The sequence below is a fragment of the Podarcis liolepis genome (assembly GCF_965112155.1).
Source record: "Podarcis liolepis genome assembly, chromosome: 3".
NCBI classification, from domain to species: Eukaryota; Metazoa; Chordata; class Lepidosauria; order Squamata; family Lacertidae; genus Podarcis; species Podarcis liolepis.
This window is the reverse complement of record NC_139557.1, coordinates 23,671,120-23,696,459: the sequence shown is the minus strand read 5'-3', so window position 1 is coordinate 23,696,459 and position 25,340 is coordinate 23,671,120. Positions and strand designations below refer to the sequence as shown.

The 25,340-nt window shown below is 44.0% G+C and overlaps 1 protein-coding gene and 1 long non-coding RNA gene across 3 annotated transcripts; one reads left to right on the top strand and one right to left on the bottom strand.

Moving 5' to 3' along the window:
• Nucleotides 1-3,699: 3,699 nt before the first annotated feature.
• On the bottom strand, nucleotides 3,700-24,731 carry UBXN2A (UBX domain protein 2A). Of its 2 annotated transcripts, XM_083495790.1 has the most exons (7): nucleotides 24,649-24,731; nucleotides 15,554-15,604; nucleotides 11,810-11,948; nucleotides 10,555-10,668; nucleotides 9,310-9,443; nucleotides 6,788-6,946; nucleotides 3,700-4,937 (listed from the first exon to the last, which is right to left on the bottom strand). In XM_083495790.1, the coding sequence occupies exons 2-7, from the start codon at nucleotides 15,592-15,594 to the stop codon at nucleotides 4,745-4,747; spliced, it is 780 nt and encodes a 259-aa protein (XP_083351916.1). In that variant the 5' UTR covers nucleotides 15,595-15,604; nucleotides 24,649-24,731; the 3' UTR covers nucleotides 3,700-4,744. The 2 variants fall into 2 exon arrangements, with proteins under 2 accessions (XP_083351916.1, XP_083351917.1); XM_083495791.1 differs by lacking the exons at nucleotides 15,554-15,604; nucleotides 24,649-24,731 and having other exon boundaries at nucleotides 11,806-11,915.
• Nucleotides 3,924-15,727, top strand: LOC310703443. The gene is made up of 2 exons (XR_014524123.1): nucleotides 3,924-4,065; nucleotides 15,115-15,727. It is a non-coding gene; the product is annotated as an uncharacterized lncRNA (long non-coding RNA).
• Nucleotides 24,732-25,340: the final 609 nt, after the last annotated feature.

The following is a 25,340-nucleotide window of genomic DNA, read 5'->3' as shown; positions in this document are numbered from 1 at the left end:
CTGAACAAATGGGTCTGTAAACGGGTTTGGGCTAACCATGGTTGACACAGCTAACCACAGTTGCCTCCAAAATTGAAAGGTGGTAGGAGAGTAATGCCTGCAGGATTGTGTTTGCCTGCTTTTCAGCTCAGCAAGTTAAAGCAATCCTTATGTCTCCTACCACTTTTTAAGAACTGTAACAGGAAGGTTATTGCCTATGCTAAGTCATTTTCCAGCAATTTTAAGAAATGCACTAATTAATTTGCTTTATCATCTAAAATTGAACGCCCAGCTTCTTGAAACAACACTGCTCATCTCTTATTACCAGGCCATTTTGACTTTGCTGCATATTATGATATTAAGGCACTAAGTTCAAACAAGTATTATTATACTGGAACACTATGAAACAGATACTGTACGTGTGATTTTCAACATACTGTATATAAAGTTGATGTTGTTACTGGATTGGGTGTCCTACAGTTCAACGCATAGCTACGTAAAGGTATGCATATTAATTAACGTCGACAGTTCGGTATCAATACATAACTTTTTTCAGGGGGAAATACCATCTGGTTCTTTTAATACTTCAAAAAAACAAATCCTTCTCGCATGAAGAAAAAACAATATTAGCAGGCACTTGCTTTCTTAGGATCTACGGTAAACAAGACACAACAATGAGTTGCTTTGAGAAATATATACAGCATTCCATGTAGCAAAGATCAGAGAACACTATCCAGATTTTCTAATCACTAAAGCAATTAGTAGATTGGATAATTCTATATATTGTTCCATGCTTCACTAACAAAATACGCTGTTTCTATGAACAGTACAAGTGCATCATAGTAAACATACAAGAAGATTGAATATATAACTTTGTGCATGTGTGTTTGTATGTGTGTATACACACACACAAACAAACATACATACTATATATCAGGAGGGCCCATGAACACACTTGCAAACATCCTGGCCATCACACACTCTGCAACTTATACTATTGGCTACAATAGAATACTTCTTTCAAGCCTAATTTCAATGGGAGAGGGTAAGGGGAGAAGAACTGAAGGGCTCCATGGGTACTTGTGTACCCACCTCACAGGCAAATATAAATGTCAGCATTTATTTATTTTTTAGTGGTTTCGTGCAAATTTGGGTGAGCTTTTGTAACGAAAAACGAATGTCTCTGCGTGTATAAGGGCTGCTTAACACAAGATGAAATATTCCACATGGAAAAAGGAAAGTGTGAAAGTCTTGTGCGAGGTTCCATCAGGTATAATGAACAGACATGTCTATTTTACTGAGAGAGTGTACAGATTGGAAGTCCCCATTAACGCACTCCAGTAAAACACATTTCCATTTTTATACAAAGAAGGTAACTGAAAAACTGTCAGAAATGCGATTTCTCCTATTCGTTCTTTGATTTTTTTCCAAAAGTGCAGACAAATACAGTCAATACCGTTTAAAAGAAAATAAGGACTTTCAAAGAGAGATTTCTCTTAAGAGATGGTGTTGACAATAACACTTAATGTCCATTAGTTACGGCTCTGTTATGTTTAATCTTTTTAAAAAATATATATAGAAAAAACATTATTGGGGTATGTGTTTAAATAAATAAAAAAATAAAAACCAGTTTAATATTCCAAGAGGCTTTCAAACCTGAAGGCAATATAAATCTACATTCATGGCATTTAGAGCATTCCAGTTTAGCTTTCCTGAAATGAGCTAAAAATTTAAGTACTCATCTCCCTGTACAAACTCCATGTTGGCTATGGTAATCAGATCAAACCCTGTTCTATTTCCTTATTACAGAAAAAATGACTAAGAGCAGTGTTTAGTTAGCTGAATAATCTGGAATGACTCACCTAGTGAAGTCAGAAAATGTGCATTCCTGATAATGTTCTGGTTTTAGTAAAAATGGTATACAAATATCAATAATAATAATAATAATAATAATAATAATAATAAAATAATAATAAAATAATAAAATAATAATAATAATAATAATAATAATAATAATAATAATAATACCATTTAAATGCTCCAGATATTTGGAGTCAGGGAAGGGAGATCCTTTGAGGCTAAGGCATGGTTAAATTACAGAATGACCTTGTGAAAAATACAATAGAGTATATAGGCCTTCATGGATCTAAAACAGAGTTGCATGGAGAACAAAAAAATAAAATAACTGTACCCTTCAGTATGTCTGAAGAACCCTTTGACAGGTGGACCGCCCACCAAGAATGGCAACTCACAGATAAGGCTGTTTCCCATCCTCCAGTAGTATCTGTTTGCGACAGTCTTCAGAACCAAGATGCAGATAAGCAGCGCCCTCAAAATGCGATTGCCACCTGTTTCTGACAAACATTCCTATAACTAGAAGATGAGAACTAACGTCCTCGTTGTTCAGTGCCCTTCCTGCCACAGAGTGGGATGGGGATAAAAGCTGCTATTTTTGGAAATCAGGCAAATTCATCCTATAAAGATACATAAGCCTAAAAAACCCGAAAACACCTTAAAACTCTCCTCTGCTTCCTGCATACGTCTGGTTGTATCTGCACTGTGGGCGGGCAGGTGAAGAAGAAGAAGAAGAAGAAGAAGAAGAAGAAGAAGAAGAAGAAGAAGACGAGGAGGAGGAGGAGGAGGAGTTTGGATTTGATATCCCGCTTTATCACTACCTGAAGGAGTCTCAAAGCGGCTGACATTCTCCTTCCCCTTCCTCCCCCACAACAAACACTCTGTGAGGTGAGTGGGGCTGAGAGACTTCAAAGAAGTGTGACTGGCCCAAAGTCACCCAGCAGCTGCATGTGGAGGAGCGGAGACGCAAACCCAGTTCCCCAGATTACGAGTCTATCGCTCTTAACCACTACACCACACTGGCTCTGGTGAGACGCCATGGCTTGACTAGGACTAACATGGCTCTTTGTTTCCCAGACCTGTCTTCTTCAATGACCATTCCACCGGGTCATGAAGCAGCTGTGAAGAATTAATACCTGAATTTCTCTCTATCTCCTTACCATAGGGCAGAGGTTTTCAACCTTTCTGAGTCCGCGGCTCCCTTGACCAACTACATTCTTTCTGCGGCACCCCTGTGTGGCTCAGGAGCCCAGTTAGGTCACCCCTTGCCTGCAGAGCTGCCAGCCTCTCGCCCTTTTTCGAACACCTTCCCTTGTGGAGGGTTCCCTCAGTCTCCTCTCCTCTCCCCTCTCCCCTTGGGAGTCCTCTGGGCAGCGGCTGCTGTCGCCCCTGGTCTCTGAGCTGCCCCCCCTCCGCCCCAAAGAGAGGTGCCTCGTCACACTGACCCACGGGACTTGTTTGTCTCCCTTGCTTGCTTACTCCGAGGCCACTTCAGCTCCTGGCAACCAGCACCCCCTGGACCTGCCCCAGAGGCAACATTTGCCTGGGGAGTTTGTAGCCAGGGCTGCTGCAACAAACAGCTGTGCAAGACTTTGGGTGGCAGAGATGCGAGAGGGCATAAAAGCAGGGAGGGAAGAAAAGAGGGACAGAGGCCATTGTTGCCTGCAGCACCCCTGACTATCATTCAAGGTAATTAATTAAATTAAATAATAATAATAATAATAATAATAATAATAATAATAATAATAATAATAATGTTCCCTCCAGAGGAGGGGTGTAATCCAGCAACACCTGCATTCTAACTCTTAAAAAGCAACATGCTCAGATAAGCCCATGCCAAATATATCTGATGGTTTTAAGACAAGCTTCAAGGTGAAAACATGTTCCTTTTATTCAGTGAGACTATTCAGTTGTGACACGGTACAATCTCACAATGAGAACGTACCATTTCATAATGCATGTGTGATTAGTTGTGGGAAAGTGCCCACAAAACTTCCTGACCTGTGGCAAACTTACAGCTAAACTTTTGCATTAATACTTCTCAAGACAATTGGTTGTTCATCTCATATACATACTTCCATCTCACTAGCTAAAACTACTATCCCAAGAACATGAGTGCAGAAGTTCTATTGATATCAGTGGAGTTCAGTTTCAAATAAATTTTTCAAGACTGAGCATAATGTATGGATCTAATGGCACAATACGAGATTAAGGCTGCAGTCCTACACTCACGTAAGTGTAAGCCCTGCAGAACTTTTACTTCTGAGTAGAGATGTATAGGATCGCATTGTAAGACATGAATCGGCAGATATGTTTTCAAGGAAGGTAGCAACTACTTCAAAATTTAGAAACTACCGCCTCAGATGTTAAAATTAGTTTTAGCTTTAAATGTTAATATTAGCCTCCCATAAATTTTGCACTGTGGCACTGAGGAAACAATAAAGCATATTGGGCTATAGCAGAAAGCAAGAATAGTATCAACCGGCAGTACCTTTGAAAAGCAAGGTGCATTTTTTTTTCCAGTTTGTAACTAAAAGTGCGAACAAAAGCCTAGGAGTTTCTCTAGAATGCCCCTTTGCAAGACTATCACAGCTATCTAGCTGACAAAACACACAGCTTAAGATGGCTGGCCTGGTGAATTATTGCCCGTTCTATTCTAGTTAGGTTGATAAATAGAAAAAGAGAGAATGCACTGGAGTCAGTACAGCACATGCTATATGACTTTTCCAACAAGCGCTGCAGATGTTATACACCACACCACAAATATTGCTATTGATTTCTTTTGGGGGTTACATACACCTCCTGAGCTTTGGTAAAACAAACCCAGCCGAGCAATTGTTTGGTGGGTACCATCTGCTTCTTCTCCAAGACTCCACCGCTAATGTATCTTAGGCAATCTTCAGAAAGGATGCTAGGACAAACTCTGAAAAGGCTCGCCATTTTTTTTAAGTCTCTGAACAACAACAGCATTTTTTAAATTAGCCTCCTCTAAGGTGAGAGATTCATTCAGCAGCTCGTGAAAAGGAAGCGATGTGGTCAGCGTGAAAGGACTTCTTCCTTGATGTCCTTGGTAATTTGCTATGAAGTCTCTGACGTGCCATATTCTAGGAAGAAAAGCAAATATATATATATTTAAGTCTGTGGGTGGTATTCAACGAAGTTCTACTCATCGAGTCGACATATTAAAATTAATGAGCGTGAATAAGTTAGGTCTGTAAATTTCAACAGGTCTACAATGGTAAAAACCAAGCTGTATACCACCGTTATTTTGAATCATTTAGGGTACAAATACAGTAAGGAAAGGGTGGTTCAGGGAAACAAGTTTTTGACAGAACATTTACATTGCCCAGTGAGTGGCATGTCCACTCAGAATCTGGTTTGTGTCAACTCAGCCTCCTTCACTGCTAGGTTAAGTGTGCAAAATGTTTATGAGAATAAATTCATTAAACATTTGCCAGTTGGTTCAATTGAAGAGAGAAGCTCTGATCTTTGGCAATTCTCATAAACTATCCAAACTGGTATGTAAACAGCTTAGAGATTTCTTCTTTCTTCTTCTTCTTCTTCACTTTATAAATTTTGTTAAATAAATAAATAAATAATCCAAATGAACTAAGCTGCATACTGATGGATTTTACTGTAGAGCTGCTAGTGTCGCTCTTTGAGAATATGCCCAACCATTAATAGCAAGAAGGATAATCCTTTATCACACTCAAATCTATAGATTACCCTTCCCATATAAACAAAATTTTGCCACTGCTTTATGCACAATAATCCAATAGGAAATGTAATAACGTGTTTAACCTAAAGTAGACAAAGTGCTTTTCTTCAGAGCCTCTTCAAACTTTCAAATAGGCTGATCCTACGCATGTTTATTCAGAAATCATTCCCAGTAGGTTCAACAGGACTCTCTACGTATGCATGCACAGAACTTCATACCAAAGTAACTAAACTAAACCTGAGAAATAATAGGAACAGGAGACAAGGGGAAAGTTTTGTTCTGTCTGCAGTAGAGAAGAGAATTCTGCCAACCAGAATTTTCATTGTTAATAAACATAAGTCTTCTGGTACAAGCATGCTTGCAATCAGGGATATCTGTTCATATAGTACCCCCTTCCTTACCCTGCAATACTTGTAAGATGACAATAGATGGTGTGATCTGAACAAAATGATGAAATGATGATGGCAAGGCAAAGCACTGTTAGTCCTTATGTGAAACTATGTAAAAACAAGTTCTTGGTGTTATGAAACCAAGAAAGCAGGGTTTGCAACACTGGATATAACCAGAACATTGAAAAATATATGATTCTAAGCTGTCACAAATCCAAAGACTTTGTGCTAACTGGCCAGCACAAAACAAAACAGTAAAGGTAAAGGGACCCCTGACCATTAGGTCCAGTCGTGACCGACTCTGGGGCTGCGGCGCTCATCTCGCTTTATTGGCCAAGGGAGCTGGCGTACAGCCTCCGGGTCATGTGGCCAGCATGACTAGGCCGCTTCTGGCGAACCAGAGCAGTGCACAGAAACGCCGTTTACCTTCCCACTGGAGCGGTACCTATTTATCTACTTGCACTTTGACGTGCTTCCGAACTGCTAGGTTGGCAGGAGCAGGGACCGAGCAACGGGAGCTCGCCCCATTGTGGGGATTCGAACCGCCGAAAACAAAACAGTACTGTACTACAAATTTTCATTTTGAAAACTATCATGTTTGGGACTTAAGAAAAATGGTATTAAGTCAAAACTAAATGTCTGGTCTTGATGACTTCATTCTGAAAACCCAGATAGATCTGAGATTCTTTCCATGGAATTCTTTCCATGTTACAATCTCTTCCTCTGTAAGCCTATATGAACATTTACCTGGGAGTCCTGTTGAACTCAACAGAGTATAATTCTAAATAGACATGTACAGGATTGCATTGCACTTGTAAGGGTGTGAGTTAATACGATCAGTTCTTACCTATGAGAAATATTAAAGTTTTGTACTATCCTTGTTCCATCTGCTAGCCAGATCTGGATACTAGTAATGGGTTCTGAATGATTTAATACCACTGTTGGTTTTCTCTTTTCAATTTCTTCTACATCTCTTTTTACTTTAGAAATTATTCTTGGTGTGGCACTGCAAAGTAAAAGAAAACAACATGAACTCAAACAAGGTGATATCACTTCTCCAAGAAGGGTCAGGCCACACACTGGCTAGTCTTATTTTCTGATGACTTCAAAATGCTTCTAAAGGCTAGATAGCTTTAATCCCGTCAACAACAAATAGATTAAACAACAGCATTTTCATTACATTCTTAAAGGATGTTTAAATTAAAAGCAGACAGAATTTTTCAATCTATTTGGTAATGTTAAAAAAAAGTGCATTTGAGGCTGGCAGAATAACTCAAGAATGAATATGTAAAAACTGCTATCTCATTAAAATCCCTGTTCTGCTTTTAAGCTAGTAGGCACTCTAATATTCCAGTTCCCTCTTCACGGGAGCAGTGATTTATAATTTGCCTCTTTGTGGCTTTATTGTTTGAAATAGATTCTCGTTCTACCTTGTCACGGACTTTATTTGGAAAGACAAAGATACTGTATCACTATTTTAAATAAATATATCATAATATATTCAAGAAATCTGAATGGCAAAACTATGCATGAGAAAAAACAATTTCTAAAAAAAAGAGAATAAGCTCTATCAATTGATAAGATCGTGTCTACCTTCCCGAAACTTTGAAATCAGGGAGAACTTGTGTATTTTTTTGATAACCCCTTCCAGTAAAAGGAGCACACTTGGGTCTGTGCCATCGTCAAGTACAGAATGGCTCCCAGAAGTAGCATTTTAACATTGCAACCTTCCTTCCTCACCATACAAACTTCATTTTTAATGGAAAGCATAGGACAGGTTCGCACATGTATGGTGGAGCCGACCTGTTGCCTTGTACATGTAATGGCAGAGGACTATTTCCTAATCAGAAGTAGATCTCCTCCCCCACTATAAGTCATACCTGCGACATATTTACAATGGGACACAGTCCCAATGGATCAGCATAAGGGATTTCCCCCCCCCCCCAAGTGACCTGGTCTGGATAGGGTTCAATATCTTCCCAACAACAATGGCTAGTCAAATAAACAGGTCGGGTTAACGCGGCTAATTAAATATTGTCAGAACAGCAGGACCAATCAGGCATCCTAATGAACTCTTGCCCTGCACTTTGAAAGGGAATTTGCACAGTGGTGATTGATAAAGGAGCTGTTCCGTTGCTACGGTTGTTGCTATAGAAGTTCTACATTTACTGTTCTTTTTGGCGTCAATCCTGTACTCACTTTGCTAGGAATATGCCTCATTGGACTCAGCAGGAGTCTGCTTCTGAATAGATGTTTAGAATTAGACAGTTAACATCATTACTAATGATTTGTTAGTTGCTGGTAAGGTAAAACCAGGCAGAGGGCCTTCTCGGTAGTGGCGCCCCGCCCTGTGGAACGTCCTCCCATCAGATGTCAAGGCAATAAACAACTACAGTGGTACCTCTAGTTACAAACTTAATTCGTTCCGGAGGTCTGTTCTTAACCTGAAACTGTTCTTAACTAGAGGCGTGCTTTCGCTAATGGGGCCTCTTGCTGCTGCCGCGCCGCCAGCACATGATTTCCGTTCTCAACCTGGGGCAAAGTTCTCAACTAGAGGTAACTCTTCCAGGTTAGCAGAGTTTGTAACCTGAAGCGTTTGTAACCTGAGGCGTTTGTAACTCAAGGTACCACTGTATCTGACTTTTAGAAGATATCTGAATGCAGCCATGTTTAGGGAAGTTTTTAACGTTGGTTGTTTTATTGTGTTTTTAATATTCTATTGGGAGCTGCCCTGAGTGGCTGGGGAAACCCAGCCAGATAGGTGAGGTATAAGAAGTTGTTGTTGTTGTTGTTGTTGTTGTTGTTGTTGTTGTTGCTGTTGTTGTTACTACTACCCTGTGCTAGTCTAAGCCGAATGCAGCAGTAGCCACCATAAGAGGGCTAGGTCTTAAAGAAAGTTGCCTGTCTCTCATTTACAAGTTATAATCAAAATCCTGAGAGGCAGGAAAAACCTATGAAAAAACCCTGTTGATATTGTAATCCTATGTATGTCTACTCTGAAGTAAGCCCCACTGAGTACTCCCAAAAAAGTGAGTACAGTGGTACCTCAGGTTAAGTACTTAATTCATTCCGGAGATCTGTACTTAATCTGAAACTGTTCTTAACCTGAAGACCACTTTAGCTAACGGGGCCTCCTGCTGCTGCCGCGCTGCCAGAGCATGATTTCTGTTCTCATCCTGAAGCAAAGTTCTTAACCTGAAGCACTATTTCTGGGTTAGCGGAGTCTGTAACCTGAAGCGTATGTAACCTGAAGCATATGAAACCTGAGGTACTACTGTATTGGATTGCAGTCTCAAAGAAGGAAGCAAGAGCATTATAATTATTTCCCCAAACCATTTTTTAGTTTTATAGAAATATCAGGCTCTTCACCTTCCTAATCTGTAGCCTTGTCCAGAGAAAGGATGGAACGGTGGCTTCCTCAAAGCATACACCTCGTTCTTCTTATCGTCTACCTTAATGTCCACCTCTTCTTTATCACAAATCTTCTGCAACTCAAGAGGCAGCTCCCTTTAAAATAAAGAAGATTTTAGTTGAAAGGAAAAACTCACGATAGCCACTGTTATAGGAATTCTAAGGTCTCAAATATAGATGTTTATAATTGCACAAGGTTAATTGCACACATACATAAGTACATAAACCATGTCTAAAATAGTACAGGAGAGCAATCCAAAAGCCATCTTTGCTCTCCTATTTCCTCTGCCTCCTTAATTTCCCTTGCCTGAGAACAGATAGCAATCAGGGGAAGTTCCTGAAAGGATTCCTCTCTTATATCTTTGAACCTCTTTCGTATTAATTGTCATTGTTTGCTCTGCACTGAGGGATGTCTGACCAGAATCCTGATTGTCTAATCAAATGCTGATGTTTTGTGTAAATTGTGTCTGGAACTATGTGAAACTCGCTAAATCCTCAGGAATATCATACCTTGGCCTGCCTGAGCCACAGTAACCCCACCTTATGTGTGATGTAATTTCTGACTGTTTGTAGAGGGGATGCCCTTCTTCTCCGTGCCAAAATGCAAACCCTTAGAAGAGATGTTTCTTCTTGGTTCTGGGTCTCTCTTGCCTCCTTGCTAGGAGGGAGGGAATTCTGTTGCAACAGAATTTGCTGCATCCTGTCTCCAACAATTCATTTCTGACTGACCGATCATGGACTTAGCCAACCAACCCTATTTTTCTATATCACCACAATCACATAAGAACAACAAAATAGGCCATGGTTTATGGCAAACATGGGCTCATGGTTTGCCCCCTTCAGACAAACTATGAGCTATAATCATGGCTTATTCCTGGGTTCACAGTTCACAGTCTGTCTGGAGCAAGCCCAGGTTCATACATTACACTAATCCTGGAGTGGGGGACTGTCCAGGCACACAGCAGGCATTCTCAGAGTTCAATAACATATTTCAACAAGGCAAAAACATGTGAAGGCAGGACAGTGAATGGCATGACCTAGGGAGAGGGTGCACATGGCTGGGGAGGTGGTATGGTCTAGGAAAAATCCCAAGGGCCAAATCTGGAAAGCTGCATTTGCCTCCCAGGCCTCCTCATCTCTGTGCTAAGCCAGAGCAGAAACAAAGCTGTGCTTGTGCAATTTGGCTCAACATACAAAGCTGACTTGCCCTTTTTTAATCGAGTCCAAGAAACGCCTGTTTGCAACATCTGTGTAGCTTCGGAGCTCGCCATCATTCACCGTGAACCCATTTTTCCATAATTTAATTGTTGTATCAACCTGCAATGCAAAATAAACTCAAATGAACATTATATCACAACAAGCAAGCAGCAGGTTCATAAAACATATCCATTTAAAACAGAGGAGAGTAGCACAAGAAACAGCCTTATGCCAAGTCATTCACTGGCCCACCAGCTCAGGGTTTATTTACACCAGGGGTCAGCAACCTTTTTCAGCCGTGGGCAGGTCTCCGCTGTCCGGGGCGATTTAAAAGCCCCTGGGAAGGCAGGCAGGGGGGACAAAGACTTTCGCCCCCTGCCCGCCTTCAGAAGGTGTTCCCGCCCCCCGCCCCACTTCGGAACAGCTTTCCGAAGTGGGGCGGCTGGGGCAGGTGTCCCCGCCCCCCCTCCCCACTTCGGAACAGCTTTCCGAAGTGGGGCGGCTGGGGCAGGTGTCCCCGCCCCCCCTCCCCACTTCGGAACAGCTTTCCGAAGTGGGGCGGCTGGGGCAGGTGTCCCCGCCCCCCCGCCCCACTTCGGAACAGCTTTCCGAAGTGGGGCGGCTGGGGCAGGTGTCCCCGCCCCCCCCGCCCCACTTCGGAAGAGCCCCAGCATTTTAAAATCTCCCCGGGACAGAGACTTCTCTGCTGTCCCTTGGAGATTTTAAAATGCTGGGGGTCGGCAGCGAACGCTTCGCTCCCGCCCGCCAGCATTTTAAGATCGCCCGGGGCAGGCGGGGGGGGGGGAAGGCAGGCGGGGGGGAGCAAAGACTTTTGCCCCCCGCCGGCCTTCAGAAGAGGTCCTCTTCTGAAGGCCGGCTGTGGGCGAAAGTCTTTGCTCCCGACCGCCAGCATTTCCCTATGGGCTTTCGTCTTGCGATGCAAGCCCATAGGGAAATTCGTCTTGCGAAGCGCCTCCAAAACAGAAAACCCTTTCGTCTTGCGGGTTTTCCGTCTTGCGAGGCATTCGTCTTGCGGGGTACCACTGTACTTGAATTTGTTCAGTACAGAATAATGTTTATTCTGGATGGTTTTGTTTGATATTTTAATGTAGGTTGTAAACCACTTTGATCCTCCCCCCCTAAAATTATAATGCGGCATAGAAATGAAATTAAGAAGAAGAAAAAGACAGCTTGTAGTACTGCATACGTTAAAAGAAAAACTTTAAACAAAATTGTACACAACAATTGTAAACTCACATACTCTGTTTTTAACTTGAGACTGTTGCGTGCATACAGCTCCAAATTTCTGTGCTTCTTCAAAAAGGTCATCAATAAAAAGATCACAGCCTTTCTGGTCTGCACCATCATGAATTTGGTCATCAGTTCTAGGTTTGCAAGCCCTGCAAAAAAGGGAAAAGGGGGGGGAAGGAAGGTGCATATGAAACACATTGCTTGACTTAAACCACATGTCTATTGGCCTGTCAGTTATGTTAAATCTGAACCAAACATTCTTGTAAGCATTCCAGAAAATTATGAGTGTGCACCTTGTCCTAAATAGTGCGCAGTAAGATAGGATAGTGTTCTCGAAGCTACCAGCATGAGTTTGACCAAAGTGCGGGAGGCAGTGGAAGACAGGAGTGCTTTCTCCCTCTTCCAAAATAAACTTTTTATAGAATGACGTTTGGTTAAATTGGTTTTTTAAAAAATAATAATCTCAGCTTGACTCTGAGGCTTCCCAAACCTGCATGGTTTTTTTCAAGGAGTCACCAGAAAAAAGCAGCCACTGCCAATGAGTCTCTGCGGCTGCCCTTGTTACATGTCCTGCCTGGTCTGCTCCTTTGGCTCCTTGTCAAAAGAGCATTTTCCTCCTGGGGTTGATCTTGAACCCTTGCCCCAGGAGGTCTTTGCGCTCTCTCTGCAGACCCCCTGCCTTGGGAGCTATGTGTGTGCCACATTGTGTAGGCCAGCCTTTCTCAACCTTGGGTCCCCAGATGTTTTTGGCCTACAACTCCCATCATCCCTAGCTAGCAAGGCTAGAGCTCAGGGATGATGGGAGTTGTAGTCCAACAACATCTGGGGACCCAAGGTTGAGAAACACTGGTGTAGGCTCTCCTACCTCCTCTTTCTATATTGCGTTCACAGAACAGCGGCTAGTAGGGCCACGGGTAGATTCCCACTAGGAATGCTGTGGCATTGTATGTTCTGCATGTTGTGATAGAGGAGGCAGGCTGTGACGGTTGACTAGTTAAAAAGGGCCAAAGCTGCACTTACCCCAAGTTTCCAATAATTTATTTATTTATTTTTATTACAAGCAAGTTACAGGGAACCAGGCAGAGGGCCTTCTCAGTAGTGGCACCTGCCCTGTGGAACGCCCTCCCACCAGATGCCAAAGAGAAGAACAACTACCAGACTTTTAGAAGACATCTGAAGGCAGCCCTGTTTAGGGAAGCTTTTAACCTTTAACACACCACTGTATTTTAATACTTTGTTGGAAGCCGCCCAGAGCGGCTGGGGAAACCCAGCCAGATGGGTGGGGTATAAATAATAATTTAATTTATTTATTTATTATTTTTATTATTATTAGGCAAAGGAAAGGGAAAGAAGCCCTATGCGGTGGTGTATCCAGCTAAATAGTTCCACTAGTTCAATGACTTCCGTGCACCACCCCTAAATATTTTCTGGGATTTCCTCCCACTCTTTGAAGCAGATTTAGGGGTTGTGCAGAGAGAGAGGAGAAGGCAGAGAACATACATTGTTCAGCTCCAAGTCCAACTATGCAACTGGATACCACCCCTGATCTTTCACATTTACTTGCAAACATATATGCGCAATTACACAAAACATTTAAGAGAGCATTTAACGCTCCTAAAATATACTGCATAGGTACAAGTGCTGGGTGCGTGGGTGGGGGTGGGGTGGGAAAACCCATTCATCTGCTCCACAAACAAAAGCTGTTTTGGAAGGGAAATGTTGCTTTTGCAAAGCAAAAGATCAGAAGAGAGCAGCTTTGTTCTTTAACAGCAAGCTTACCTCGGCACTTTATTATAAAGGAGAAGGCTTAATAACGTGGCATGACAGAAGCCATAGCGCTCACTTCAGCCTGCAGCTGCAGCAGCTGTGTCCTTCAAGAGGAGAGGAAACCGTGAACAGGAAGCAAACTAGCCTGACAAAGCATTTAAGGCTCTGCAGGACAAAGGATTTTTAGGACACGCAATGTATTCAACATTAATGATTAAGGCCTTGTTTCAGCCAGGGCAGGTTGAGACTAACACGACTAGCAGCCTGTCTCACAAATTTAGATGTCATAGTATGGGCAGAGTAGCCAAATCATTCAAATGCCAGTGTTTCCCTTGGTCTAGAATCTAGATATATTTATATCAGTGGGCCGATCAGATGGACAGAACCTCTAGGCCTGGATCTGTCCGCTAGTCCCCAAGCACACCCCCAAATTCAGGTGTTACTCAGAGTAAGCCAACTGAAATTAATGGACCTAACTTAATTTCAATGGGTCTGCTGCTCTCATGGGGGCTTAGTTGGATACCACCAGAGCTTTTTTTCTGGGGGGACGCAGGGGTACGCATACCCCTAAACATTTTGTGAATCTTTGTACTTTTGTCCATTTACTGTATTTATTTCCCCCGATTTGAACTATAAAATGGTGATTTTCTTGAGTCAAAATGACAGTACCCCTAAACATTTTTTAAAGAAAAAAAAGCACTGGATACCATCCTTCAGCTTTCATTCAGGCACCCAATCTCTTCCCTGTAACAATTCCCCCCTCCCTCTTATTCTGTACACAAGCTCCTTCCCTAACAGAAAACCCCTCTCGCCTAGCCTTCCATGGTAATTATTGTGCCATCAGTTCCAAGTTCTCTATGCTATGGTTCATCTCTGCATGGGCTGGATCTTCAGTTCCCAGTTCTCATGAGTTGCTCCCACTGGTTAGAGGATGTCCCCCTGGTTAGGGGATATCTTGCGCTGCCCCTTATATAATGAAGCAAGAGAAAGATTTTTAGCACCTATAATGACAAGGTCCCCTGGCCAGAACCCCTCTGACATGATTTTATATCTCCTCGCAGACACAGATAAGCATGTGACCTGGCGTGTAGCACTCTTTGCAACTGCCGCTAGGAAAACTAGAGCAAATTATATAGCCAAGGTAGCCACCAACTGTAAAGGAGATGAATTTATTTGACCCTATCTACATCAAGCTATAGTTTATCTTTATCACCAAACTCCGAATATAATTGCGCATTGTATTAATTAACATTATTTTTTAATATATTAGTGGCCATGTGATAATTTTAGCTTATAAATTTTATTGTTTAATGTCTTAACTTGTATATTAAGGTACTTTTATAGCTCTGTTTAGAGTAGGTAATGTCTTGATAATATAAATGTTTTAAGTTTTTTGTATCAATCCAGTATATTTTCTTTTAATTGTTGAATGATTCTGTGTACACTGCAGCAGTAAAACTATGTACAATAAAACTGACTGACTGAATGCTCCCACTCGTGGAAGGTTGGGTAAAGTTAATTTATATTCATCCCTCCTTCCTTCAACAGCCCTACTGTAGATAGTCCATCCTGGAATAAAGACAGAGAGAGAGAGAGGGAGACTTCTCTATATGCCTGATGTATCTATGTCAGAATCTGTCTAGACTTTTGCCACCAGGGCAAAAAGCAACACTCCTCTGGAAGCACGACACGGACCAAATCAATAACAATGCCTGGGTCAGGGCCACAGCCGCCAGACAATTATTCCCAAGAACAGCTGGCATGATAGCAATTTGAAGCCCCCAGCGGATTTGTCCCTCAAAGTACGTGCCTCAAGAATCCGTTCCAACCTAAGCAATAATGGACCCCTAATTGCCCCACGGGTCACATCTCGACTCCATTACCAAAGGCTTATCTATTAATAAAAAATCAGTTTCGTTGTAAGACCGTATTTAAAAGGCATGAGATCACAAATGGCAAAAATGCAACGTAACCGAAAAATACCCACCATTCTTGTTTCAAAGTTTCAGACTTGTTGACTTCTTGCATTGTGCTGCACCTAGCATTGGGGTGAGAGAGAGAAAAATCGATAAAAGCCAAGCAACAGAGATTTTCTAGACTGAGTAAGACTTTGGAACCATTGAAGTAATTTGTTTGAAATACAGATTGCTTTTCCCACAAAGGTGTCCGATTCTTATGTAATTTGACAGGTGTTGACTTTAAAAAAGAACAGGAAGACACTTATGGGTCCAGGCGCTGGAACTACTCTGCTAGTTAACAAACCACCAAGTTCATTATTAATGTCAACCGTCCCTCCCAAAAACATTCCCAACCATAGCTGGGCATGTGAGGGACTGGAACACAAATGGGTACATATGGTGTTCTTTTAGAACATGTGGAAATTGGGTAGGGGGCAGAGGAGGGTGCCAGGCAACTTGCTCCCATTTAAACCAATAATAGCATTAGATCCCACACAATGCACATACCATAAAAGGGAGGCTTGCCTGATGGGCAAATCCCAGTAAACTCCCACTTTGCACTCAGGCAAGAAGCAATATGATTACCACACGTTTGGTTCATTGACACTGATAGACAACCGCGACTAGAGACAAAAATTCCCTAAAATATGTTCCAATGGAAAACATATATAATGCTCCACCCAATAAAATTGTTTCTCTCGGTAGTGGCTCCCACCCTGTGGGACACCATCCCTTCAGATGTCAAGGAAATAAACAACTACAATGGTACCTTGGTTCTCGAATTTAATCCGTTCCAGGAGTCCGTTTGACTCCCAAAACTGTTTGAAAACCAAGGCATGGCTTCCAATTGGCTGCAGGAACTTCCTGCAGTCAAGCGGAAGCAGTGTTGGATGTTCGGCTTCCGAAAAACGTTCGCAAACCGGAACACTTACTTCCGTGTTTGCGGCATTCGGGAGCGGATTTGTTTGGGAGTCAAGCTGTTCAAGACTAAGGTACTTGTACCACTGTATCTGACTTTTAGAAGATATCTGAAGTCAAGTTTAGGGAAGTTTTTAATGTTTGGTGTTTTATCGTGCTTTTACTATTCTGCTGGGAGCTGCCCAGAGTGGCTGAGGAAACCCAGCCAGATGAGTGGGGTATAAATGATAAAATTATCATTATTATTTATCATCATCATCATCCCTGACAAATGAATCTCAGTCCAGCAACTGAGCATATACAAGGAGAAATAAGAAGACGGTTGCTGTGATTCTTGCATTGCAGAGGGTTGGACTCGATGACCCTTGGGTTCCCTTCCAATGCTTCAATTCTATGATTGTATGGTTATATGACCAAAAGTGTAAGGAGTGAAGTGTGCAGAAAGCAGTGGCGTAGCGTGGGGGGTGCAGGGGGGGCGGCTGCACCAGGCGCAACATCTGGGGGTTAGGGTTAGGGGGTACAAATCCACGGGTTAGGGGGTGCAAATCCACGGGTTAGGGGGCGCAAATTACTTGCCTTGCCCCGGGTGCTGACAACCCACGCTACGCCACTGGCAGAAAGACAACTCTCTCACACACCCCTTAACACAACCATTCCTTTTTCAAGTGCAAACCACTGAGTGCCATTACAGTGGTACCTCGGGTTACATACGCTTCAGGTTACAGACTCCGCTAACCCAGAAATAGTACCTCGGGTTAAGAACTTTGCTTCAGGATGAGAACAGAAATTGCGCGGCAGCAGCGGGAGGCCCCATTAGCTAAAGTGGTGCTTCAGGTTAAGAACAGTTTCAGGTTAAGAACAGACCTCCGGAACGAATTAAGTACGTAACCAGAGGTACCACTGTATTAATGTGCATCCCACCCCCTCCCTGCAAGTATCCATCCACTACTCATAAACATCCTCTAATTCAGGGGTCAACAGTGTCTCCAGCGCCGACTGTGTGGCGGGCCGGAGAGCGCGTGCCCATACGCTATTTCCGGCCACTTCCGGGTCGGAGGAGCACCGAAAATAGCTTGTGCGCATGTGCACAGGCCTCCTCCGACCCGGATGTGCACAGGAAATAACGCTTGCGCATGCATACAAGCTATTTCTGGTCTCCTCCGACCCAGACGTGGGCAGCTGCACAGTGCAGCGCTGGTAAGAGTGGGCAGCGGGCAGAGCTGCAGGCTGGATAAACAAGTCCCTTGGGCCTTATCCAGCCCATGGGCCTTAGTTTGGGGATCCCTGCTCTAACTGATGCCCTATGCATATGAGAAGCATGGATCCAAAAAGAGACCAAGAAGTAAAAGTAGTGAGTTGCCAACCACACAGCCATGATATTACTGTACTATCAGTGTCATCCTCTGTGCAAGTGTGTCTTGTCTGAGGGTGAAACTATGATGAATAGGATAACTGCTCCTGTCTTTCTTGTTCTTTGAACATTAATATGTGTTAAGTTGCTGTTGCACAAGGATAGGCCATCAATTAGAGTCTGTCTGTGTAGCCAGCTGCAACAGAAGAACCAGCAGATTGGAATTGGCACTCTGTCCTTATATGTGACAGATTATTTAAAATCATCGTGCCAAGCTACATGGTATATAGGAGGTGTGTGGCCAGAACTCTCTTTTAAATGAAACATAGCCATGGGTGGTTGCTGATTTGACCAAGAGGAAGGGGATGTTTCACTCCCCGGGGCAGTTTTCTCAATCAGAACTGCCATCACCCCTCAAAGATTCTGTAGGTAAAACAATACATCTCCACTCATGGCAAACAGAAGCTCAGGTTTGGAATAAATCACCATCATCATAATATTAATAAAGGTACTTTTATAACTGATAGGTGGGATATGGTAGCATGCACCAAAAAAGTACAATAAAAAGAATGAAACATCTATTAAAATATAAATATACACGGGGAAAGCACCCTGATATTGTCAGCTCCCTGTGGCTCCATTTCATTAAAAAAGAAAACATTGGGGCATCCAGCAACAGATCTTCCACATGGTACTTTGGCCCACTGAAAATTTAATACCTTGGTAGCATGAGAGTCCACAATGGCAATACCTACAACAGTGGAAACCATGTCCTGTGCCACCACAGCTGAAGTCTAATTTACCAACTGTTTCCCTGCCAACATGGAATGGCTGGCATAGGTATGTGTCTGCCCCAATGATTATGCCCATGGACAAGGGAGCTACTGTCTCTTCTAGCAATGCACTTCCACACAGAAGCAACACTTGCATTTAGCTCCTAGGTACAACGCTAGGATTTATCACCCATGTGCCTTCTTACGCCATTGTCCGGAGCACACACTGTGGTGTTTGCGTGGCAGTAGGCTTGGGCCGTATATTTCATCAATGGTCTTTTCTGTCTCTCCAGGCAGAAAAAAAGCTACAATACAACACAGAGACCGCAGGATATCCCTTGTACATATAATTGCAAACACAGAAATAACAGTGTAATCCAAACAAGAAAGTATGGCATCTCTCCAAAACATGCAGGGACCATGCCAGAAATAGCTTACATCTTCATCTGATCGGTATTCATACGGCCAGGAAGAAAATTCTTGGTTATCCATAATTATAAGAGAAATCTGCTACTGGGCCCATAAATGAACGGGAGCTTGCTGTGCTTTCCAGAACATTTTGCCCAAGGCATGGCAAGCCAGGAGAGCTTAGGAAGCGGCTGCACTTCAAATTTCACAAATTAACAGCAGCAAGCTAAACACACGCACAATAGCTAATCAGAATACTATTTTGTGTTCTGGAATCCTGTAGGCCGGGAAAGGTGCTGTGCAGAAATTAACCCAAATCAGGTCAAAGGAAACTGGTAACTGCTTGCATGTACAGTCGTCTTGAGGGGCTGGGAAACAGAATTCCCATCTATCTCCCTAGCCCAATCCATATGTGTTTTCATGGCACCAATAGGCAATGTAATGCAGCTAGACTTGGTTCTCTTAGCCCGGAATGGTCTAGAGAGCACTCTTCTAGATAAGCCTCTGGCAGATGTAACACCCACAAAAGCAAGAGCTTCCTAGAGCCAGTGTGGTGTAGTGGTTAAGAGCGGTAGTCTCATAATCTGGGGAACCGGGTTCGTGTCTCCGCTCCTCCACATGCAGCTGCCGGGTGACCTTGGGCCAGTCACACTTCTCTGAAGTCTCTCAGTCCCACTCACTGTTTGTTGTGGGGGAGGAAGGGAAAGGAGATTGTTGGCCGTTTTGAGACTCCTTAGGGTAGTGATAAAGCGGGATATCAAATCCAAACTCTTCTTCTTCTATTCCTTGGGTTGGCTCCGTTGCTGCGAAGCGCGAAAAACATCCTTATTCTAAATCTAATCAGTTCAGCAAAAAAGATCCGTAGAAGAATTAGGGCAGGTGCCCCCAAACTCGGCCCTCCAGCTGTTTTGGGACTACAATTCCCATCATCTTTGACCACTGGTCCTGTTAGCTAGGGATGATGGGAGTTGCCTGAATTAGGGTAAAATTCCGAGAAGGCCCACGTGGGAAAGAAAGAGCAGGATTTCCACCTGCTAAAAATAGTGCCGCTACTACCAGGCACAGCGTTTTGGCCAGTTTGGTACCAGTGCGAGTCCCACCGCCACCAAGGCTAATTGCAATGTGAGGAAGCAGATTTTTGTTGAAGTCAAAGCTGGGGAGGTAAGGGTTAAGCCTCTCCATCCTGTGTGCTGTGGTCCCAATGAAAATCACCCCATGCTTAGTATTAAACAGGAAAAATCAGAAGAAATGCCTGGTTTGGCCCTTTGGCAAACACCATGTTTGCTTTTCCCTACTTGTTTGAAAACTAAGCACTCTTAATAAAAAGAGCCTGGAACACAAGACTTTTTTAAGTAGCGAAAGAATATTCTGAATTAACAGAAGCCATTTTTTTAAAAAAATAGACTTACAACTTTGGGGCTTTTCTCCCCCCCCCCTTCCATTTCCTTCTCACTACAATTAGATTCATCCATCCAAATTTATATTTGCTGTTTTGCTGCTAGGATGCTTAGCAGCAGTTCAGAGACATGCCATCAGCACTGCAACACCAGCCAGTTCCCCTCTTAAAGGCACACCTGTCAATAAACCTGGGTATTGAACAACCCTACTAGATAACTGATCAAAACATTTCCATTTTCAAAATAATCACGTTCAAGCATAACACCTTCACCAGGTTAGCTACCGATAGTGGAAGCCCGATTACTGAGATGGCAAACTTTATTTCTGACATTACCCCTAATATGCTCAATCTGAAACACGTCAGGATTTGACACTTGCTCTCTAAGAATTTTGATACTTACTTAACAGCACAATTCTGAAGGCACATAGACACACTGCCTTAAGTAGGGCTGACCCGCTAGTAAGACTGACGACCTAAGAGTGCTAGCCTATACTTGACTACCTATATTTGTCTACTTAGAAGTAAGCCTCGTTAAATTCAATCAGACTTATTGTGAGGTAAGGATTGCAGTCTTAACTGGCTTTTCTAGATCATACTTGATGGTTTAGGTTTATATCCTTTTGGCTCTTTCTGTACTTTTACTGTGAAATATTTAAATTAGAAAATGTCATTTTATTCGGCATTTATTTCAGCAATTCATCATCTCCCCCCCCCCCTCTGCAGGTGGGGCTTGAGGCAGAGACTGGCTTACCTAGCCTACTTCCCAAAATCATAGCAGACTCCAGATCTGAACTGGGATCTTCCCGATTCATAGCTCAAGTTTCTGAGCTACAGCACTACATTACTTCCAATCAGCTTTATCATCAGCAGGTACTGACAGATCTTCCAGGTGTCAACAAAAACGAATTATGGCAGAACATGCTTCCAACATTTATAGACAGATGAAATGAGTTAAGTAGTACAAAGTAGTCTCTTCCCCCCAATGCCATGCATTTGTTTGTTTTTGTAACAAAGCAAGGCAAAAAAGTCAAGCGATAGAGCGCAAATATATGATAATCAAATGTGTGCTTGATCAACCTTTCCATAGAACTTTCTCTATCCATTTCCGGCACCTGCGGCAACCAATTTGTACAGTCAAATTTGCTGAATTCCAGTTTGGTAGCATTACATTGAAGTCTTCCTTTGAAACTTATTTTTTGGTTTAAGAATATCCTGTTGCTGGGATGAGGAACCTGCAGGTCTCCAGGTGTTGCTGGACTCATCTGTTCCGGGCAGCATGGACAACAGAACGGTCAAAGATCCATGACTGTCTTAGAGAGAACGTCTCAGAAGACTTAAATGCTCTCCTACTGGCTTCTAGGTTTAAGCATTTTTAGTCTAATTTGAGTCCATTTAACCTCTTCTACAAAAGATGGCCTGCAGCCTATGGGGCATCCTACAGAAGCTATAGACTGCAATCCCCATCACCCCTGGAGAATCTTGGAAGGTACTGATGGGAGCTGCAAGCCAGCAACATCTACAACAGCACTATGTGGCCTGCCAACAGGAGGGAACATTAGCGGAGAATGGCCTGCATCCATGAGCGTAACCTTGGCTACACCCATGCCCTGCATCACAGATGAACCAACTCCCAACGGCATGACTGGTGTCATACGGTTCCCCAAGAGTGTTGTGCAGCAGATAATGTGTTTCAAACAGCATATAAATCAGGCATGGCCAAACTTGGCCAGCCAGCTGTTTTGGGACTACAATTCCCATCATCCCTGACCACTGGTCCTGTTAGCTAGGGATGATGGGAGTTGTAGTCCCAAAACAGCTGGAGGGCCAAGTTTGGCCATGCCTGATATAAATAAAGGAACAATAATACCCCCAGCAACTCATTGCATGGCCAGAATGCAGGCTACGGTGTGACCAAAGCATCATGCAGTTCCTGTATCTTGTCATGTTTGCAGCTACCCTGACAACGATGAATCATGTGCAAAACAACAACATAGAAGGGAAAAGCAGCAAGTTGTCATGATTCCCTTATATGTCTTTCGCCACACATTTGCATTACTTCTACATCTGTGCAAAGGTTCTCGGAAAATCCCACTGCCATGTCAACAATCCTGTTTCCAAGCTACACGAGAGAAATAGCTTTGCCGCTAAGGTTGTTATCCAGCCACCCCCTTTAAAGATGTGGCTATATGAGCCTTCTGGTAAAAGGCAGAAGGGACATGGGGACACGATACCAACTTCCATTTACCAATCTAACCTGTTAATGTCTACACACTAACTAGTAACAGCTCCTCGGGGTTTCAGATAGGGGGTCTTTTCCAGCCTTTCCTGGAGATATCAGGGCTTGATTCAGGAACCTTCTACACGCAAAGCCCATGCTCTACAAAAGGCACCCCCAAACTAGGTCCTCCAGCTGTTTTGGGACTACAACTCCCATCATCCCTGCCTAACAGGACCAGTGGTCAGGGAGGATGGGAATTGTAGTCCCGAAACATCTGGAGGGCCAAGTTTGGGGGTGCCTGCTCTGTAACTACTGAATCATAGAACTGTTGAGTTGTAGGGGACCCCGCAGGTCATCTAGTCCAACCCCCTTGCAATGCAGGAAACCTGCCCAAAGCTATCCCTGGGTGGACTCGAACCACCAACCTTCCGAGACACAGCACTAGCAGGCTGTGACAATTTTTAAGTAGTCGGGCATGACCTCGGGTTAAGTACTTAATTCGTTCCGGAGGTCCATTCTTAACCTGAAACTGTTCTTAACCTGAAGCACCACTTTAGCTAATGGGGCCTCCCGCTGCCGCCGCACGATTTCTGTTCTCATCCTGAAGCAAAGTTCTTAACTTGAATCACTAGTTCTGGGTTAGCGGAGTGTGTAACCTGAAGCGTATGTAACCTGAAGCATATGTAACCCAAGGTACCACTGTATTTTAATACTACAACTAAACAGATTATCCTCAGAACGGCAGCACATTGTCATAATAAAGGACAATGCTGCTGGCTGCCACGTCGAAAATTTTCATAGTAATACTTAGCATGTATATTTTAGTACTGCGACTGAACAAACTGCACACATAATTGCAATAACTCTTATCGGTAGGCTATATTGCCATCTGCATGGAAGAGGCAACCGAGAAGTTTTGAAGCAGCTGTTGTGACTGCCGCCGCTCCTCTTCCAAGCGCCATTAACAGTGCTGGTTTTTATCCGAGACTACAACTCCCGTCACCCCTGACCACTAGTAACGCTGGCTGGAGCCAATGGCAGATGGAAACCACCATCTGGAGGGCCCCACGTTGCTCATAACATCTAGCTGAAAAATTAAAAAAAAACTGACAGCAAAAAGGCCACAGATGCTTGAACTTTGCACCTAACAAGGAAGCGCAAACAAGACAGGATTATTGCGTTGTTTTTATTTTGAGGTTTTATATTTTGATTTTGTTCTGTGAACCGCCCTGAGACCTCCGGGTACAGGGCGGTATAAAAATTCAATCAATAATATAAGTGAATGTGTATAGTGCTATAAAACCTCCGAAAACCCCAATGATCAAAGCCAGGTGCATTTATACCCAGATCCGAAGTTTGGTGCCTGCAATCCTATTTATTATGCGCGCTTGGGAGTAAGCGCCGCGTAACTCAATGGGAACGACCTTTAAGTAGACGTAAGGCGAGGAGGATCGGACGCTACAACCAAAACACATTTACCGATTCACTGAACGGGGGCGAGGGGGCTTACTCGTGAGCAAACATCCTTCCGGACCTGCCTGTAAGGGTTTGTTTTTTGGGGGGAGGGGGGACACTGGGGGAGAGACAGACAGCTCCTTGCATAACGCAGCAGACGCTATAAACTTTCTGGAACTTCAGACACCAGAACCTACAAACCCGACGGGGCGATCTCGGCGCAGCCCAAGCAGCCGCTCCATGGTCCCCGGCGCACAAAAAGGACAGATCGCCGTCGGCCCGGTGGGTGCCCACCCAAATCGCCCAAGTCTCTTCTCCCCCCCCACCCCGGAAGCCAGAAGCCCCTACCCCGCCTCTCCGGTGGAACATCGACCCTTCCCGCCAGGAGAAAAGAGACTCGCCTTCCTCGCTTGCGCGCAACTTGGCCGAACCCCCGAAGTGCCAAGTCATGCTGTCGCCCCGGGATGCGCCAAGTCCCTGACCCCCGAGGGCACCGGCGGGAAGAATTCTCCGGAGCTCCGTAGAGGGTGGAAACCCCCCAAACCCGGTTGTTTCCTCCTCCGCCTGCGAGAGGCCCGCGATCCCTTCGCTCTGGCCCTTACCTGCCGCCCCCTCTGCGGGAGGAGAGCAGCCCGATCCCCGCCGAAGCGGCCGCCACGCTGCAATGTTTCCCTTCGATTGCGCTATAGCGCCGGCGGACAGCGAGCCGGGCAGGGGCGGCACCGGCGGCTCCTTTTTTCCCGCCCACCAAAGAGGAGGGCCCTGGCGGGGGCGGAGCGGGAGAGGCGGCGCCAGCGGCTCGGGGGCGCGGCGCCCGTCATTGCTCAGGTGTCAATGGCGCGGGGGCGACGCGCCCCGGGTCGCCCCTTGGCTGCAATCGGCGGCGCGCGCAGCTGCTGCTGCACGTTGTTTGCAGCCAGGGATTTGTGAGCAAACATTCATAGGATCGCGATTTCTTCCATAGGAAGGGCTCTCGTGGGCAAATCAGCGGAGGAACGGTGGAGCTGTCCCCCATAAAGAGCCTGTCCTTCCTTCCTTGTTTATTATCCCCACGGATTTCCACAGGAGTCATTTAGCAACAAGGTGCAAGGCTCAAGGTTTTTGGTGAAAGCTTGTCCTGGAGATTGGGGTGGGAGGAAAATCCCAGTTGCACATTTATGTGACACAGTGAGCAGCCTTGACTTTTGACTCTACAATGTTTTGTAAAAACTACTGTAAAATAGACTAGATGCAGCTCAGATTAAGAGAGACAACAAATTAGTAGTGTAATGGAATATTGGTTGAGTTAGCATTA